Source organism: Acipenser ruthenus, chromosome 22 (genome assembly GCF_902713425.1).
Source record: "Acipenser ruthenus chromosome 22, fAciRut3.2 maternal haplotype, whole genome shotgun sequence".
Lineage (NCBI taxonomy): Eukaryota > Metazoa > Chordata > Actinopteri > Acipenseriformes > Acipenseridae > Acipenser > Acipenser ruthenus.
This window is the reverse complement of record NC_081210.1, coordinates 13,624,026-13,638,986: the sequence shown is the minus strand read 5'-3', so window position 1 is coordinate 13,638,986 and position 14,961 is coordinate 13,624,026. Positions and strand designations below refer to the sequence as shown.

Genomic DNA, 14,961 nt, shown 5'->3' with positions numbered 1-14,961 from the left:
CACTTTACCCTACGATGCTCTACCAACACACTGGAGTTTGCAGGCTTCTTTTCTGCAGAACAATAGGGCGGTGTTCCCCACGATCACACAACGCCCCGATGGTTCTGCCCTGCTTCCTTATAAACCCAGAAACCCCTCCCAATCAATTGGCACTCGGATTTCTGGGTTGTGTAGTTTCTCCCCTAGCGCCGCCATTTCTTAAAGGCGACACTACCCTTTCCTCACAATATATATTGTGGAGGAGGCTGTGTGGTCCAGTGGTTAAAGAAACAGGCTTATAACCAGGAGGTACCCGGTTCAAATCCCACCTCGGCCACTGACTCATTGTGTGACCCTGAGCAAGTCACTTAACCACCTTGTGCTCCGTCTTTCGGGTGAGACGTAATTGTAAGTGACTCTGCAGCTGATGCATAGTTCACACACCCTAGTCTCTGTAAGTCGCCTTGGATAAAGGCGTCTGCTAAATAAACAAATAATAATATATATATACTGTGTATATGTGTGTGTATGTGCACTATAAAATGAGTTCACACCATGTAAATTCTTCCACATATGATTTTCTCATTCTGCTGGAGACTCAAGATATGTATTTCAAAGCCTTCAGCTGTTTGATGATGCCGTGTCTTAACAACTGTTCTGCTTTGCAGGAGGAGGAAACGACCCCATTACATAATACTGACAGTGCCCTCATGCACTGTAGACCCTGAACAGTCTGTCATAATTGGATAACTGCTAAAATCACGGTGGTCTTCCTATTTGTTTCGGCCCCAGAAGAGCTGTCTTTGTGATTCTCGAGCTGTTTAACAGACATTCCCATCAATATTTTAACGAGACCTCCTCGCTCAAGGTGTGGCTGTCTTTGTGGGTGGTTATTGAATTTCAATCGGCTTTCCCAGGCCCTGAGCACAATAAACACCCATGTCCTCTCAGCATGATTTACAGCTATGTGATTTATAGAAATTCAAGCAAATAAAAATATCCTGGAAAGAAAAACCTCTGCTGTGTTATGTCTGCTGAGAATTCCCTGCTAGCGGAGAGGAACGTCTGGAAAGGCCCTTCCAGAGTTGAATGTTTCCTTGACACTCTATCAACACTTGTTCTGTGAAAATCCTCCTCTCTTGTGGATTATTTTATGACACTCCATTGCTACATTTTTCTTGTGTTAACAAGACTGTCACTTACTGGGAAGGCTTAATAAGAACATAAGAAAAAGAGAAAGCCATTCGGCCTGTCTATGCTATTCCTAGTACAGTCACCACCGCTTAGAACGGGCATGTTTGTGTTAACGTGATTCACCCACAGTAAGCGATGGACGGTATAAACTCCCAAACAATAACCTGACATTCTAAATGTCCCCCAGTCACCACTACAGTAATCAAAACAAACAAGCGTGTATGCGGTTAAAAATCTTTATTAAGACTCATTACACTAATAAAAAAAGTATTAAAACTTATGAATGTAATAAAAAGTAAGTGCAAAAAAGTAATGCAAGTGCAGAAATGTACAGCTACATTACTGCAAATTGTTTCCAGCGAAGAGCTCTGTGATATGCATCTGGATTGTCTGTTTTTGCAAGTATGGACGGCAAACTTTGTCAGCGTTTTCTAAAAAATCCCAATTCGGCTTTATATTCGGATGCTGCTCGATAGCACACGCGCTCACGTCATCGGTGTCTGTTTCAGGAGAGTGTCCTGGTCGCCAAGGTGACACAGCTGAGAATTCTTCCTCTGATATCCTCTCTGTTGTCAGAGTTTCAGTTGTATTTTCGTCAGCACCCTCTTCCTCAACTGCAGAAAACCCAGCTTTTTTTAAACAACATTGCGTCATTTGCTGACTGACAGAGTTGCAAGCGTGCTTTAGCAAGCGCACAGCATCTAACAGAGAAATTTGAGTTACACACTGAATGTTCTCGTTCCAGCCATGCTTGCTTTTGCAGTCAGTGCTGTTTTTTCAAACTGTAAACCCGACACTACATACAGGGATTAAATAGCTAAGGTACAGTAGTAATCGCTGAGTAACAAGGTGCAAACAGCTGATTGATCGATCTGTCAAGCTTTTATTACAGTAAAGTGCTGCCTTTTTTATTTAAATATATGTGAATGGCAGGGTAACAAGGTGAAAACAGCTGATTGGTGGAGTATTAAGAGCGATTACTACAGTAAACAGTGCGTTTGTTATTACAAACTCTATTTAGAACTTCCAATTGGCTTAACTGATCCAAGTAATTCAGCTGCAACAACATGACTAGGTAACCCATCCATCCCCTCACCACTCTGTTTAAAGAAGTGGATTTCAAATGCTGAAATAAAATCTGAAATTTTCAGTTGTGAAATCATAAAATTACACCTAACAAAACAATTCCATACATTTTCTCTGCTGTGCATATACATTCATTATATTGGTCCCAAATGTGCTATTTGGAAACATGATGGGGGGGATTTTGAGGAAACGCAGTGAAACAAGCGTAAAGTGCTTTAGGATTGTGCCATCCCCTTCATGTTGTGATTTTGAAAGGGGTTTGAGCTGGGCGCTGCTAAAATTCCTACAGTGATGACCAATGAAGAAAGAGTGTTAGTCAGAAGCTGCTAGCATATCAGAAGCAACTGACATTCCCTTTAAGAAACTGATAGCCCTAGCGATTACCTTTGCTGTGATTTTGATGAATTAAAAGGAGCTTTCTTTCCATAGCATCATTTGTTAATGCAGTATTTAGAAATATTTACATTCATTGAACAATTTTGGCATAGTGACTGCAGGGTTTCATTATATTCATAATCATTATTTTTATACTTCAAGCTTTTGTAGGATAGAGCAAAATTGCTCAAAGCTAACATGCAGATCAGGCCACACTCCGAAAGTTATGTTGATCACCACAGACAGAAAAATATGGGGCAAAGTATCACCAAAATTGTATTTCAGGGCAAAGTTTACGGCGTGTTTTTTCATCAAGATCAGGGGGAAACGCATTTTGCCCTTGCATGAGAGGTTTGCCCCGTTCTCAAAATTGGATATCTGGTAGGTCTGTGTTCGAAGGTTCGTTAGCTAGCCAGGAATACGAAGGTAGTTTTAAGCTGGTGTTTTTTCTCTGTTAACAGAAACCGCTTGAATACCATAAATCACACATTAAATGTCACTCCCATGCAAAATTTTATCTTTCGATTTGTATAATGCATATTACTAATAAAGCAAAAGTTGTTGTATTAAAATCCACTACCAAATCGTTATACATAGCAACTCTGCGGCACTGCTGCCATGCATTAGAGCAGGGTATATTATGCCAAAGCACGGAGTAAAATATGTACTGAATACCTAGTATATGAGAGAAGTCCTATGGTAGTTAAGTATGGGGCAATTTACAAGGAAAAACTGAAAAGCGTGACAACAGATCTCTCGTGCTTTTATGGTCATGACAGTTCTGCTTCCATGTTTACATGAGAGTTTATTTTAGAGAGAGAATTTAGTCGTCCAAATGCAAACGACCTCATTAATAATAAAATAATGGGAGGGTTTATTTAAATATCTCCAAATGCACTGAAAAGAGATGCTGCCCGATAAAGGATATCGTTCATATAATGCATAGGGGTTTACATGAGGTTTTACGCGCTAGGCGGAGATGAAGAGAAGGTTACTCCCCATCTGTCTAGAATGTAAAGGGCTTATAGTTAAAACAATTCATGCTGCCAAGAAGAAGAAAATAATAATAGTTATTACTATATCTCTTTTGGTCATCCAGGGTCTTCTCATGACACCTATGTCCTGAAGAGTTCTGCACTCTATTTATTTGTCTCACTTATAGCCTATTCCTTGGCTTGTTTTTAAGGGGACACAGACAGTTGAAGACCGTGAAGTTCCATTCTATATAGTTGGAGACGCTCCATTCTATATAGTTGGAGACCTCTGCTGGCTCTTGAAACCCTACCCTGCAAATACCATCACGCCTGAAAAGGAGGCCTTTAATTACAGTTACAGTCTTCCTCCTCTTGTGGTCCTGTGATTCGCCTCAGCTGCTCAACTTCTCGGACCGCTGATTCGGCAGGACTGGGCACAGCAGAACGGGTGCCCACCTCAGCGAGAGCTGGGGTAGGCACCTGCAGTTCTTTTGTTATTGTGCGCAGAAATTTGGTGTGCAACGCAACCACCTCTTGGTGCTGTTGATCAGCGTGGTCCAGCCTTTCCAAGAAGTGGCTGTATTGCCGATCCTGCCTGGCAGCGGTGCGTGCAATCAGACGATACATCCTTCTGTACTCCAGGTGCATCAGGCGATGCTCCTGGATCAGATGCTGTCTGAATTGCCGCTCTGTCAAGCCCCCACCTTTGACTTAAATTGCCACCACAATTGACCATTTGTTTAATACCATCTACACACTTTATAATAAGAGAATTTAGACATTGACTTTATTAATAATATTTAGAACATGCATTTCACATAGGCTACTCAAAGCACTGTACAAAACAGTAAAAACTACAAATGGAAAGTATGTACATACTGTATCACATAAACAGCAAAAGCCATCTTGAGTGAGTTTTTAAGCTACATTACAAAAAAAAAAACCACACACGCACACACATTCATAAACTCGTATGTGTGGGGAACATCTTTCATAATCTGTTTTAACCTATGGATACGCTACAGATGAAGTTATTCAATTGTGCACAATACAATGTTTCACTTTCTGAACATTATGATTAGGATATTTACGAGGCTGCTGAACAGCTTCAGCAGCTGGTAGTTCGGGAGGAGGAGGAACAGGGAGCGGAGCTTGACCCCCCTGGCTATCGCCTTCTTCCTCTTCCTCCCGCTGCCCCACATGTTGTTGATCGTCTGTCACTGGGACCTGCTCATCAACCAAGGGTCTAGGTGACACAGCTGGTCCCGGACATGAGGCAGCGGTAGAACTACCTGACTGGTCTTCACCTGTAGAGTTAACATGCATAATTAGAATATCAGTAATTAACAGCTGGTCTGTTTTTAAGCTGTGTAAACATATTCTTATGCCCCCACCCCCCAGTAGGTATTTTACAATTGCAGCATATTTTAGTTTAGAAAAGTAAATGATGGCTGGCGCAATTACCATATTGTATTGATGGGGCTGGTATTTCACAGGACGTCTGGGAGGATGAGGATTCCAGCAAATGGTCCGATGCCACTGCCACTGGCCAGTCACCCATTAAACGGTGCATTTCCAGCTCCTGGTCCAGCCCCTGGTACTCTCCCGCCTAGACTACTGCAACTCCCTCCTGGCTGGCCTCCCTACGTCCGCCACCCGTTCGCTCCAGCTCATCCAGAACTCTGCTACCCGCCTGGTGTTCTCTCTGCCTCGCTTCGCCCACGCTACTCCACTACTCCGCTCGCTCCACTGGCTCCCGATCACCGCTCGCATCCAGTTCAAGACTCTTGTACTAGCCTACAGATGCCTTGACCAGACTGCACCCAGCTACCTCCAGACCCTCATCTCTCCCTACACCCCCACTCGACCTCTCCGCTCCGCCTGCACTAGAAGACTAGCTCTACCTCCGCTACGCTCCCCTGCCTCCAAAGCCCGCTCCTTCTCCACCCTTGCTCCGCAGTGGTGGAATGACCTTCCTACAGATGTCAGGACTGCCCAGTCCCTGACCACATTCCGGCACCTCCTTAAGACTCACCTCTTCAAAGAGCACCTGTAGAACTCCTCTGTTTGTATCCTGGGACACTATCACCCTTCATGTAAATGTGCTTTATTTTTGCTCTTAGCTGCCCCCTATTTTACTGCATTTAATCCTGTACTTCAGAATACTGTAATCTGCCAAGTGTTTAACCTGTAGTACTTTGTATTTAATCACATCCTGATGTAACTATCACTATTTAATCATATCCTGATGTAACTATCACTATTATCTGCTGTATTATTGAATTGTGGTTTGTCATACTTGTACTTTGCTTGAACAAAAGTTATTGTATTTCTTGCTCTTATTGTATTACTTGTATTGTAACACTTGAAATGTATTTGCTTACGATTGTAAGTCGCACTGGATAAGGGCGTCTGCTAAGAAATAAAAAATAATAATAATAATAATAATTTCTTCCCAGAACTGAAATTGGGACCTTGAGCTTTGACCGGAGGACTGCAGGCATTTTCTCTCCTGCAGGTACAGATATTTCAGTTTCTTGAATTTATCTCGTACCTGCAGGAGCATTCTATTTTTACCAAGTTCAGCCAGAGCACAGGTAATACTGGTGAAAATGGTGGCATTTCTTTGGCGAGGTCGATCCAGTTCATCCATGACTCCCAGGTCCGCAATAATTTGGAGGAGGGAACGAGTTTCCTCATCCGTCCAGTGGACCTGGTGTTGCACAACTGTGGAGTTTATTGCTATGGGACTAATTAGGCCAATTAGCATGCACTTTACCGTGCTTTACCAAAGTGTAATGACACTTAAGTCGCACACTTTTTTGACGTGCACTTTTGGAACGAGCACAATCATGCGTCATTTGCGCTTGACACGTCATGAATGCACTATAGTAGCGAGATTAAAACTTGCATGTAAACACCGCCTATGAAACACTAATCATTTTAATTTTGAAAACTGAGCACCCCCCCCCCCCCCAAGCTCGTGTTATCCAGAGGCAGAACTATAATTTCTTCATTCTCCATCTCGACAGCAAAGCGCTGTATTGAAAGAAATGTCAAAAAACCCTCTGCTGTTTGGGATTATTTTGTTAAATGCCCAGACAACCAAAAAAAGTTGAATGCAAACTGTGCAAGCGACTTGATGTTTAATGGAGACACAACAAATCTCTGGGGTCACTTGACAAGCATAAATTATTATTTATTAGTAGTAGTTTTAAAGTAGTAAAATGTGACTGATAACCTGCTTGGAACGGTGACTGTTAAATAAAGCTTTGTTTTGCCTCAGTCCAATGCAGTTATTTTATTGGCAGCAATAAGTTGCTTCTGCAATGCAAGCTTATTGTATATATCACAAGCAACATACATTTTTATTTTTATTTAAATTATAAAAACCTGATTACTGTTCTATATAACATATTTTTAAACTATATGTAAATGTTTTATTCAATTTATATGGATTACCTGTAAAATAATGCAAATTAGTACCATGGAGGTTCGAACCTTCCTTCAGTAATGTGTTCCGAACCTTCGAAGGTCAAAATGTACCCTTTGTTACAGCCCTAATATCTGTTAGGGGTGTAAAGATTCACCAGTACAGACTCTAAAGGTTTGGTTCAATCGATACAATGTCAGCCCTACTGCTACAAAATAATGTGTATACAAGGTTTCTTAAAAAAACACAAATGTAGGTACACTATAGTAGTCTCCACATATAGGAACTTCTCCTAAGAGAACACTTCGCCTAAGGGAACACCGTTGTGGTGAAACAGATTTTCCCCATTGTAAATGCTATGGCTAAAGGAACAGGAACTTCGCTTAAAAGAACACCTTCTTGGCACCGATAGCGATTCGTTCACAATGGATACAGTACTGCTTTGTAAAAAAGTGACTTGTAATCGCGAGTGTGTCTTGAGGGACACTGATTGGTTTATGAAATCTTTCCAGAACCAGTGTCGTATCATTGAATTATTTTGTATTCTGATTTCCACAAGTGCACCTCATCGCTACAAAATGACATGTAAATAAACGGCAAAATGCGCAGCTGTTTCTCTTGCTACACAAAGTTCGAAATTGTTCGAACTCTTGAAAAAAAACCTGAATCAGACACAAGTCGCCGAGCAATTTGGTGTTTCCCGTTCTGGTGAGTTGCTTCACCATTCTGTTAAATAATGTGCATGTCTTGTATAATGCTGCTGCATTTTGTAACGTGTGTAGGGGTGCTGTGTTCATTTAGTTTGACAGTTCGTTTATTAACCTTGTTAACCCTAAGTAACTCCCATTATTTTTACCTCTGCCATTGTGATAGACCGAAACACACCTGCCAGCTAATTTCATAGTACATAGCGATTTAAGCTTTTTGACCATGTTGTTTTGCTTTAGTTTTATGAACGTTAGTTTGTCTGTAACTTTATTATTCTAGTTTATTAACATGCACTTGTTTTGCTTTTACTTATTCAGTTCATTTCATATGTTGATGCACGTGCGTCATGACAAGTAATACATCTGTGTTTATTTATTTATTGATTCAATTCAGGGGATTTTGAATGCTTGAATCAGATCACCTCGTAGTCTTCTTTGTTCAAGACTGAATAGATTCAATTCTTTTAGCCTGCATACGACATGCCTTTTAAACCCGGGATAATTCTGGTCGCTCTTCTTTTGTTATTATTATTTCTTTATTTAGCAGACGCCTTTATCCAAGGCGACTTACAGAGACTAGGGTGTGTGAACTATGCATCAGGTGCAGAGTCACTTACAACTACGTCTCACCTGAAAGACGGAGCACAAGGAGGTTAAGTAACTTGCTCAGGGTCACACAATGAGTCAGTGGCTGAGGTGGGATTTGAACCGGGGACCTCCTGGTTACAAGCCCTTTTCTTTAACCACTGGACCACACAGCCTCCGAGAAAATAAGGGTATGGATTATGAGTTGACAGGTCTGATAAACCTGCATAAGAAGCTTCAAATCTAGTGTGGGATCATTTTTGTTCTTATCTAAATGAAAGAAGAAATTATGGATATATCACTTGTGATTTGTAAAATATGCTGCAAAGAAATTAACTTCACCCTCTGCCTGCTATCCGCTGGTAAAACAATTCAATTAGGCCAACAAGCTAATATTCATTTTATTTTCAAAGAAGAGTGCCATTGTAGCTGAATCTAGTGCCAAGGACTGGTTCTTCCTTCCCATCCCCCAAATGCAGTAGTGCCGCAGTACTGTGTCTAATGTCATAGAAGGAAGGTACATTGTGATTTAATCCGTGGGTTAGTAAAGACTGCAAGAGAGGAGTGTTCAGTAAAGCTTGATCTCACATTGACAGCTTGTGACGTAGCTGGCTGCTTGAGCATGCAGCAGTGTTGTGAGAATCTATAATCAGTAGCTGCCTGCACGTCATTGTTATTAATGCAGGGGCTGATGCTCATTGCTGACGGGACTGTGGCGCATTTCCTTTGCACTCAGAAGGGGACAGCTCTCTTGTGAATAGCCAGGTTGGATGATGATGTGCTCCTGTGGATTATCTCCCGTCCATTCTAACAGCAGTTGAGATGGCTCGTTGTCATGACAACAAATGACTTGTGAGGTGTTTACTTGCGAGGTCTGAACGAGGATTCGAAGTGTGCTTTGTTTGATAGTTGCTATCAGAGAGGCTCAGGAGAGCAGCATTATTCTCATATTATTATTAGCCTTTATTATTTGTAAAGTCCAACAGGCTATGCATGATGTCTTCTCGTGAGCCGGGTGTTTTAACAGGGATTCCTTAGTTCAGTAATGGCAGGAGCATTTCAGCCACATACACCTGTGCGTGACAGAGCTACTGAGACAGTGGCTTGCTGTGGGATTAAACGAGTTAGCTAGGAGACCTGGAGGAGGCTACTGAATGGCATGGTAATTATTATAATTATTATTATTGTTATTATTAATGTTGTTGAAATACAGTTCATTACACAGGCATTTGATTCATGCAGGAATTTGTGTTTTGAGTTTCATTGCCATCCATCATTGCTCATATTCTTTGTACAGAAATAATTGTTAATCGTGAATCAATTCGGATTGCTTTTGATACGTTGTCCTGGGTGTTTCTTAGCCATTCTGTACCAGCACTGGTGGAGTAGTGAGGCTGGGCTCCTTCCTCAGACCCATGCAGGTGTTTTGTATTCAGCACAGTAATACAGCAGGTCAGCATTATGGGTAAAATACGCTTACTGCACAGAAGTGAGATAGAAGTGTGCTAGTCTATGGGTTTCGGACCAGTTCAAACCCATCCTATTCAGTAGAATTGTGGTGGCCTCAATTTACAGACACCTAGGATTGTTGTTATTGGGAGTGTAAATCAGATCCATATTTTTAATTCTTAATTCATCTTCAGGTAGAACAATACAGAGGGCTCATCTTAAACAGCAGCCGATATGAAAAATGTACAGTTTATACACTAATGTCATGATAAGTATATGCAGGTCACGATACGAATCGTGATATATGTACAGTATCACGATGATGGATAAAAAGATCAAATGATCATTTAATGATGGACTGTTTTGCTAAAATAAAATAGTTAGGGAGAGTATGTATTCATACCAACTCTAAAACACACTATTCTTCATTCACACTTTGTTGTGCTTTTACGACATATCATGTACAGAAATTATCAAAATGAATCCTTGAAAAATCGTTACACCGCTAATGGACAGAGGGTGTTATGTAATATCATTTTGACACCAATTTAAGTTATCTTAAGCTTCTTGCTTTTATTCCCATTTTAGGAAGAATGCAAACAAATTTTGGCTCGCCAGAAGTCCAACTCTCAGTCCGATTCTCACGACGATGAGATTTCACCTCCGCCCCCCAATCCCGTAGTGAAGGCCCGTCGCAGAAGAGGGGGGGTCAGTGCTGAGGTGTACACTGAAGAAGATGCCGTGTCCTATGTGAGAAAGGTAACCTGCATGCATGAAGGGGGGGGGGGGGGGGTCAGTGCTGAGGTGTACACTGAAGAAGGTGCCATGTCCCACGAGAGAAAGGTAACCTGCATGAATGAAGGGGGGGAAGGTGGGGGGTCAGTGCTGAGGTGTACACTGAAGAAGATGCCGTGTCCTATGTGAGAAAGGTAGCCTGCATGCATGAAGGCAGGGGGGGGGGGGGGGGGTCAGTGCTGAGGTGTACACTGAAGAAGGTGCCATGTCCCACGAGAGAAAGGTAACCTGCATGAATGAAGGGGGGGAAGGTGGGGGGGTAGTGCTGAGGTGTACACTGAAGAAGGTGCCGTGTCCTACGAGAGAAAGGTAACCTGCATGCATGAAGGGGGGGGGAGGTGGGGGGTCAGTGCTGAGGTGTACACTGAAGAAGGTGCCGTTTCCTACGAGAGAAAGGTAACCTGCATGCATGAAGGGGAGGTGGGGGGGGGGAGGTGGGGGGGCAGTGCTGAGGTGTACACTGGAGAAGGTGACGTGTCCTACGAGAGAAAGGTAACCTGCATGCATGCGGCCTGCTGCTTGGTAATGTAATTGGTCATGGCGATTTGGAGTAAATAGCTTTGAGAATGTAGCACAGACTCTTGTATTGCTGTGAACAATAACCCAGCAGTTGTCAAGAGTATTTGTGTTCAGAAAGAAACTGGATGTACAGTTTGAGTTTGGGATTGCATTACGGTATGACACATAAAATCTGTTGTAAAGGCTGTTTTTTTCCAAGGTTATCACAGATGTCATGGTTTCTGTGAAATGTACCTATTGCCATGTAATATGTAGTTCCTCGTGAGAATTAACATTGTCTCCTCTTTAAAAATATGCTGAAGATTTGAATGAGCAATGCATCTCACAAGTGCTGTGGTACCACATATGGTACACTTTCTAGTAATGCAGAATGGGTGGGTATGACATTTTCTCTCCATTTTAACCTCAGAAATAGGTTTCTGGATAAGGATTGCCAAGGACAACAGTACATTGAATATTGTATTGCCTTGTTAGTCACCACTCAGGAAAATCATTTTCTAGGTAAAATAGAGAACAAATGCTCCACCTAATCATTTAGCATTTGTAGTAAATGGATCAAATTGCTCATCAATGTTTTAAAGAGAAGCCAATTATCTGTTCAGAGATACCAAGATATATGAGTCTGAGTAAGTCTAACTGGCAACACACTCGCCATGCCGTTTTACTGCTTTCTCAGACAAAGAAGAACATCGTGAGGTACCGTTCTACTTCCTTAAAATATTTATAAAATTGTGATGATTGATCTATTCAGAAATACCAAGATATTTAGTAAGGGGTCCAAGTGACAAGAAATAGGTAATAAAATCCCCACCCCAGGCGTTCTCTAATCAGTGGCTGTTTCTATTATTTGTGTTCATACTGTACATAGTTTTTAACCTGTGGCACTACACCAGTCTCTCCTTAACCTTTGCTCTACAGTGACCCCTGCTGGCAATGGCAGGGCTCACTATGCATGGTGTGCTTGAAGCTCTGTCTCTGATCAGCTGAAAGACGCACAGTTGGTGGCAGTGATTCTGTGCAAACTGCCTGCTTCCCTATTGAGAGTAGCCACTTGTCTCATAATCAGGTAACATTAGCCTTTTGCTGCAAGTAGTTCAGATTCAACTTGACCAAATGAAGTGGTGGGATTTCCAAATCCTTACGTGGGAAGAATTCAAATGATAGTTGTATGTAAAAAAAGTGCACAGAAGAACAGCAGTCATTATTATTATTATTATTATTTATTTCTTAGCAGACGCCCTTATCCAGGGCGACTTACAATCGTAAGCAAAAACATTTCAAGCGTTACAATACAAGTAATACAATAAGAGCAAGAAATACAATAACTTTTGTTCAAGCAAAGTACAAGTTTGACAAACCACAATTCAATAATACAGCAGGTAATAGTGATAGTTACATCAGGATATGATTAAATAGTGATAGTTACATCAGGATGTGATTAAATACAAAGTACTACAGGTTAAACACTTGGCAGATTACAGTATTCTGAAGTACAGGATTAAATGCAGTAAAATAGGGGCTGATACGAGCAAAATAAAGCACATTTACATGAAGGGTGATAGTGTCCCAGGATACAAACAGAGGAGTTCTACAGGTGCTCTTTGAAGAGGTGAGTCTTAAGGAGGCGCCGGAATGTGGTCAGGGACTGGGCAGTCCTGACATCTGTAGGAAGGCCATTCCACCACTGCGGAGCAAGGGTGGAGAAGGAGCGGGCTTTGGAGGCAGGGGAGCGTAGCGGTGGTAGAGCTAGTCTTCTAGTGCAGGCGGAGCGGAGAGGTCGAGTGGGGGTGTAGGGAGAGATAAGGGTCTGGAGGTAGCTGGGTGCAGACTGGTCAAGGCATCTGTAGGCTAGTACAAGAGTCTTGAACTGGATGCGAGCGGTGATCGGGAGCCAGTGGAGCGAGCGGAGTAGTGGAGTAGCGTGGGCGAAGCGAGGCAGAGAGAACACCAGGCGGGCAGCAGAGTTCTGGATGAGCTGGAGCGGACGGGTGGCGGACGCAGGGAGGCCAGCCAGGAGGGAGTTGCAGTAGTCTAGGCGGGAGAGTACCAGGGCCTGGACCAGGAGCTGGGTAGCATAGTTGGTGAGTCATACAATATAATGCAACTTTAAAGTAATTGCATTTTACAAAATAATTCCATATGTCTTACTTATTTGTCTCTTCCATTAGCTACATAGTAGAGGTCTTCACAGGCCCAAAATAACAAACCCAATCCCAATTTATTAAAATTTTTATTATAAAGGAAATTCTGTTACACTTGCACTTACTGGGTCATTTCACCCCAGCAGTGTCTTAAAGGTCAGCGGTTCTTAACTGGGGGTCCACGGCCCCTTAGGAGGCCTTGTTGAGGTTTCAAGGGGTCCTCCAAAAATAAACCAGAGAATGTGTTCATTTCCCTGCATGCTTATGACATACTGAAACCTATTGTCATAATCATATCTTAAGCATAATTAACACGTTCTTAGGTTACGTAAGGTGTTGTAGACCGATTTCAGCTGGAGCACGACAGATTACAAAGCACAGGAAAAATCGTTGGAAACACACACACAAAATACCAGATAGATATATTTGTAATTCGACCATCAGCATCAAAACAACAAAACCCACAGAGTGGTGATACAGAACTTCCTTCAACAAGTTAAACCATAAGGGATGAAGAACAGCAAGGAGGTGGTGTTGTGAGTAAAAAACAGAAAGCCATTATTAGCCCTGCAAAATTAAGGAAATACGAAGACAGCTACTGAAAAAATCGCATACGATTGCTGAGGATTTGATAATGCCGTGTGCCACTGAAATTGTGAAGGAAATGTTTGGAGAGCAGAAGGCCAAGGAACTGGCAAAAATACCCTATCAAGTACAAAATGTAACCATTACCTAATGGGTGTGTATCCTTAAAGACTGTGATAACCTGAACAAGATATATCAAAGCTGCACGTAGAGCCTGTGACGCAGTCGAGCCCGCCCCCAAGGGTATGAAAGACTGCTGACACAAAGCTTGTCATCATTTTTCCTTTCACTGGCCTGAAAGAGAGAAAGATCTATGAACAGTAAGTATCTTACTTGTATCTGAATTTGTTTTATTACACTGTAATTGTGTAATTACACTGTTAATGTGAATTATTGTACGTGCTTATAGTAATTACTACTTCCACATACTGTACACTCAGCTGTGGTTTTCGTTAGTCCCATAGTGGTCTTGTGCCCTGCATGAAGCTGCCGGGTTGAAGTCTTAAAAATAGAAATGCTGTGTTAGAAACATCTGATGTGTATCTGTGTGTATTTTTTCTGTTTTTATCACAGAAATACGAGCGCAACTGCGAGTCTCAGCAGTCCTGCTTTTGACCGAGACTCGCGCTTCGGGCTAAGCTGCTTGCAGCGTCATCCACAGGGTCTCGTTGCTGCATTAGTTCTGCTTGCAGCTTCACCCACAGGGTCTCGTTGCTGCATTAGTTCTGCTTGCAGCTTCACCCACAGGGTCTCGTTGCTGCATTAGTTCTGCTTGCAGCGTCATCCACAGGGTCTCGTTGCTGCATTAGTTCTGCTTGCAGCTTCACCCACAGGGTCTCGTGGGTATTGTGCACCGTACCATGTCCACCATACTGTGCATACTGTGCTTGAGCACTGTACTGTGCTTTGTGCATCGTACTGCACCATGTATACCGTACCATGTGTGTACCGTGCCATGTGTACCGTACAAAAATTCATACAGTACTGTGTTTAGGCACCATGCCGTACTTAAGAGTGTGTCTTTTTCTAAGTGCATGCTGGAGAAGTGAGTGTCTCGCAGCTCTAGGCAGAGATCCTCACCCATCCCACCTGGACTAGGCTCCCCTCCTTCCTCGGCTCAGAAAGAGAGGGATAGATCC

At 42.4% G+C, this 14,961-nt stretch overlaps 1 protein-coding gene across 3 annotated transcripts in view; it reads left to right on the top strand.

The window, feature by feature from the left end:
• LOC117431083 (cAMP-dependent protein kinase type I-beta regulatory subunit) overlaps window positions 1-14,961 on the top strand; it is a 184,184-nt gene that overhangs the window by 57,252 nt on the left and 111,971 nt on the right. For 2 of the 3 annotated variants that reach the window (XM_034051703.3, XM_034051704.3), the window contains exon 3: window positions 10,371-10,541. In XM_034051703.3, coding sequence (XP_033907594.1) covers window positions 10,371-10,541 — 171 coding nt within the window. Of the gene's footprint in view, window positions 1-8,969; window positions 9,496-10,370; window positions 10,542-14,961 lie in introns of those variants that run through there. The other variant, XM_034051705.3, reaches the window with a different exon arrangement.